Source organism: Cyprinodon variegatus, unplaced genomic scaffold (genome assembly GCF_000732505.1).
Source record: "Cyprinodon variegatus isolate N-32 unplaced genomic scaffold, C_variegatus-1.0 Scaffold96, whole genome shotgun sequence".
NCBI classification, from domain to species: Eukaryota; Metazoa; Chordata; class Actinopteri; order Cyprinodontiformes; family Cyprinodontidae; genus Cyprinodon; species Cyprinodon variegatus.
In genome coordinates this window covers 1,226,975-1,232,222 of record NW_015150549.1, presented here as the reverse complement: position 1 = coordinate 1,232,222, position 5,248 = coordinate 1,226,975, and the positions used below count along the sequence as shown (strand labels likewise).

Genomic DNA, 5,248 nt, shown 5'->3' with positions numbered 1-5,248 from the left:
ATTACATAAAGGACATACAGTAGGAGTATGGATATTTGATTCAGGAAAATGTTACAGTTTTGATATGAAAACTGGCTCCCACATATATAACATTTTTACCAGTCTGTTACTAGCCTTGTTACCAATCTAATATTTTTATACAACATCCTCTTACTTTTATATCCTGCTTTTTATCTCCATAGTGGGAATGAGATTGAGATAAAAATAGTGCATCCCTGCTCAATTATGCCTATAAGTTTTAGACCAGAGTTTTGCAACCTTTAAAATCCAAAGAGCCATTTTGCCTCGAGTACCGCTAATTAAAAGGTGCTGCAAATATCAGATGGCCTTCTTATAAAACACAACTTATAATTTTATTGAAATATCTGCTGTAGTAAGTCTGTTGCCATTTTAGACAACCAACAGATTTTTTTTTTGATAATTTGGGGTTTTAAAATAAGAGAAAACTAAACATTTCATAAAAAGGAAGCATTGATTTGCTTCTATAATATATTATTAGATGTAAAAATGAAAAAAAAGAAAGAAAAAAAATACATAAATTTCAAGCTAATAACAAAAAAAAAAATTGACGTAAAACACATTTCTGGTTATTAAAATTGTATTCTTTTGTGAAAATGAAATAAAAAACCAGCGAATGCTTCTAAGACTGCTATTTGCAATGATACTATATCCAAAACCAATAGTTAGCTTATTTATAAGACTTTATAAGTCATTAAGAGTCATTGTAGAGAGTCCAAAGAGCCACTTGCACCTCGGGATCTGCATGTTGACCCCATATTAGATGAACTACTGTCTGCTGACTGGATTTATTATAAGCAACATACTGAGTCCATGGAAGTGGAAAAACAATATTGTTTAGAGATCAAGCCACAAACCTAAATGCATATAGATTTAAACACCCTTAAAGCTACAGGTGGCGTATTTTCCATTTTGTATACATATTGCTGCTGACATCACTGAATAAACTTTCTGGTTTCATAAACCTTCACTCTTGGATTTAACCTTAAAACAGTGGGATCTTAACCTTGTCATAACGCTCATTGGCACAGTGCTGTTCAGAGCTACACTCCTCCTCTTTCTTGTCCATTTGTCTTTATTGAGACACTATCGGGAATTGGATTTAAAGTAAATGAGACACAGTACCAGAGGTTTGGCAAGGATTTGAACATCAAGGTAGGGAATTTGCATTCAGGCCAAGTCGGGCGGCAAATTAGTGATGTCTCTGTGTTGGCACGAACCATAAATCACCACAGGCAGTTTGCTGGGATGCTGTGTGCAAAGACAACTCATTTACATCTGGTTTTTGCTCCCTTCTTCTATCCCCTTTTTGTATCTCAACATAAGGTGTTTGAAACTGCAAAAAGCATTTGAGCTAACCCTCCTGTGATGTTACAGATAATGTTTTTATGTTTGTTTGTCAGACAACAGGAGTGGAACTACTGATGAAATGTATCAACATCCCAGAGACCAACGACTCCGTGGTAAGCCAATGAAGATATGAATTATTAGGATTTACAGAGGGTTACAGGAGAATTCATGAAAACCTAATTTCCTACCAGAGATGCAGAGATTTTTAGCAGCCATCGGAATAAAGTAATCACATCCGGACATCATTTATATTTCTTATCAGCTGTTTTCTGTAAAATTCAGCAACTGTTCAGTAAGACTACTGCACCTGTTGACAAGCATTCTCATTCATTGTGAGAAAAGTGCTTCAATTTGTCTGGGAAAGTTTGTTCTTTAAAAAATATTTTTTCCAAACCAAAATCAAAAAAAAAGGTTTAATTTAAAAGAATAACAACTAAGAAAATTGGAACCAATTAGACCTTTTTCAAGTTTGTGTTATCTGAAATACCAGTGTAACTTTATAATTTCCTTTAAAGGGAGAGTATGTAAAATTTCAAGCACAAACGTATGTAAATTGAAGGAACAATCACAGCAGATGAGCTATAAAATTATTTCTTGAGTATTGATTCTGTATTTTCCAGCCCCCTTTTTTTTTTGCCCTCCTCTGAATTTGTCTTAAAAACCAAACTCTCCACACCGGAACTGATCGTTTTTTTTTTGTTTAGTGTTTTTGACTCTGAATGGGTATTTTGTTAGCATCTCTGAATGAAAAGCACTGCAGTTTTCCAATAAAAAGTGATCAATTATTTTGTTTGTTTGAAATTTAGAGAGAAAAAACTCAAGACATTCTAAATCCATGTGCTGAACCGCAATAGGGATAGAATTACAGTGATTCAACTACAACTTTTTATTGCAAATACTTTAAAACTAAGATAAATTGAAGAATAATCTGTTAGAAATCTGCAGAAAATGTGTTAGGTACCAGGACATTGTTCAAAGTACTTATCTATTTCTAAACTCTAAATCAACAAGGGTTGAAAAATGAGAGCTTAAAACCATTACTCAGTGAGAAAAAAAGTTTCCTCAGACATGTAACATTGTTAGTTCCACATCAGTATTCACTAAGCGATATAGCAGGACTGAAGGGTAAGATGAATCTTTTTGTTAAACCATGTAATTTGACCAAATCTCTGCAGGTAACACCAGTGCTGTTCTTTTTCTTCTAGGAGCTCTATATCTTAGACTCTGCAGGGAAGGAGACGCTAGTGGAGAGCTGTGAGAAAATGGTCAGAAGCTGTTCTGGAGTTTTTCCTAATGAAGTTTTCCATCTAGACCTAAATGCCCTTTTAGACTTCAGGAGAGCTACTTTACTGTTGTTCACTTTGCATATAATAAATTAAGTAGATAGAATTTCTCTGCAATCTCCTGCTGTACCACTCACAGCCATTCGTCATCTTGCCGTCTACAGTGGGGGCAGCCATCTCTGCTGTGTCTGGTGTTTGATTTGACCAATGAGAAGTCTTTTGCTAACTGCAGCTATTGGATGGAAAGAGTCCACGGACACTGCAAAGGTCTCCAGATACCAGGTACAAAACACTCAAGGACAAAACATACATACTCTCATAAAAACCTTTACTGAGATGGAGTTAGTTTATTACAAACATATGAAATTCTGTTTATTTAAGTAAAATAAATGAGCCTGGACAGTATCACATGATTTAATATTAATACTGGGTTAGGAAGTCACGGCTTAGAGCTCAATAAATAATTTGAAGGTTGCCCTAAAGAAGGATGCTACCAAAATCTCAGCAAGTTGGATGATGATTCTCATGCTTTGTGGGAAAAATGATTCTTTTAATTTTGAAATTGAATTATTTCTTTATGAACATCACAAGAATCTGACAGTTGTGTGTTGTTCAAAACATATTCTTCCAGCTCTGATCGTATTATTGTATCAGTCTCATTTTCTTATGGCAATTAAAGCTAATAAAGTAACTTTTCCAAAGATCTTGTAGACATAAATAGGCTTTTTGAATATTTTAAACTGATAGAGAATCTTAAATTATGAAAAGTATATCATTTATTTGATTATTTCTAGCTGAAAATGAGCATTGCTGAATTGTAATTCTCAAATTTCTTTTTGGTTAGTTTTCAACAAAAAACCCTGCTGCCTAAAATGCTTAACTACCTCTATATTTTGTAAAAATAAACAAAAATAGTTTTATAATTGTTTTATCTCTCCATTAGGGAACATTAGCTATATACCATATCTTCTACTGTTCCCTTCATTGGGCCTCCTTTTATCAGCAATGTCCTTCACAACTGCAGAAGCATTTTAATATTGTTTTGCCAACTTTACCCCAAACTTATGTCAGATTTTGATAATATAATTTTTTTACTTGTTAGGTGTACTTTTGGGTAACAAGTCAGATCTTTCAGCTAGAAGGGAAGTACAATCATCTGTGGCCAAAGAGTGGGCCCAAAGCCACGGACTGGAGTATCACGAGACATCAGCGGTGAGTTAAACTGAAAATACATATTTCATTCTGAACTGTTATTGAAAAAGTTATTCATAAAGCAATGTGGTGACTTTCTTTCAGAAAGAGAGGGACAACTGTGATGCACCGCTCCTAAGTTTAGCCCAAGCTTTCCATTCTCTTTACCAGGAGCGGCGAGAGGCCATCCAAAACCTCAGCCCAGACTAAGCCTCTGCCTCTATTTCTTCACCACGGTTACATAAACCTAGAAGAAGCTGAAAACCATTAAGACTTCACAAAATGAGGAAATGACATTAAAATAATATGATTTTCAGAAAAGGATGCAGAAAGGATTTCTGGGTACTTTGATGCTTTGATGTGAATAAAGGACTGATAAAAGAGCCTGTGTTTTTTTTCTCTCTCATCTTTGTATTCTCTATGATCAGATAGCAAGGTCTGCTTTTACAGTAATAATGTTACCTAAATTACAATAAGTAAGTTATTTAGAGTAGAATAAGGCCTTACAACACCCAATGCCTCCTCCTTTTTTTATTTGATCTCACTTGTCTGCATAGATGTTCCCAATTTTGTTTTTTCCTAATTTGTATTATAATTAAGTTGGATTAATAAGGAAAATCTTTATGCTTTTAATTTTTTTTTTTTTTTTTTTTTTTTACGAGAAACAGATCTCTATCTGTTTTCAACTCTGTATTTTTCCGTTTTGCTGTGTATTTTGCCTGTACTTTTGTTGCGCTGTTAAGTCCTCATTTCCAGGCCTTCTGATATTTTTTGTCCTGTCCCCAGTGTGGCGCTCACAACCAGTAATCACCATTCTAATTAGCGCCCTCCCATTCAAACCAGGTCAGAGAAACGTACTTGTTGTCTCTTTCTGCCTCAGACCAGCTGCCATCTCTCAAATGAGGCCAGTCCAGTTAAATGCCAGGCACGCTGTTGGTTTTATATCACATCATTTGCAATGAGGAAACTGGTCTGGTTAGAGAATTTTAAACTTAAAGCAGTGTTACAACCCAAGCACAACAACATCAAATGTTTTTTTTATTTTTAACTCAGGAGAAAAAAATCTTTAGCCATATTAATAATAATAATTAGTTCTGCCCAAAGGTTTATGTATTTAAAAACAAAATCTAGGTAAGCAGATACCAATGACAAAATACATTCTCTCATTTAACGAAAACAATGTAAATTATGTAGAGTTTTGAAAGAAATACCTTTACAAATAACATTTTAAAAGTATGACAAAAAAAAAATCAATACATTTTTTATTGATTCTTGAACAAACCAACCTGCCTTATAAATCCCATAACTGGTTGCGTCACCTTTCAGCAGATACAGTGGCCATAAAGCATTTGGCTAACTGGTCGAGCATAAAGATCTTGTTTTATGCCCTGACATCACAGTAGGGC

At 34.4% G+C, this 5,248-nt stretch overlaps 1 protein-coding gene across 2 annotated transcripts in view; it reads left to right on the top strand.

Annotated features, from left to right (window-relative positions):
• ift27 (intraflagellar transport 27) overlaps nt 1-4,199 on the top strand; it is a 9,198-nt gene extending 4,999 nt beyond the window's left edge. Inside the window, exons 3-7 of one of the 2 annotated variants that reach the window (XM_015374004.1) lie at nt 1,422-1,481; nt 2,574-2,633; nt 2,816-2,933; nt 3,754-3,863; nt 3,952-4,199. In XM_015374004.1, coding sequence (XP_015229490.1) covers nt 1,422-1,481; nt 2,574-2,633; nt 2,816-2,933; nt 3,754-3,863; nt 3,952-3,981 — 378 coding nt within the window. In that variant the 3' untranslated portion in view covers nt 3,982-4,199. Of the gene's footprint in view, nt 1-1,421; nt 1,482-2,573; nt 2,634-2,815; nt 2,934-3,753; nt 3,864-3,947 lie in introns of both variants that reach the window. The other variant, XM_015374003.1, reaches the window with a different exon arrangement.
• The last annotated feature ends 1,049 nt before the right edge of the window (nt 4,200-5,248 follow it).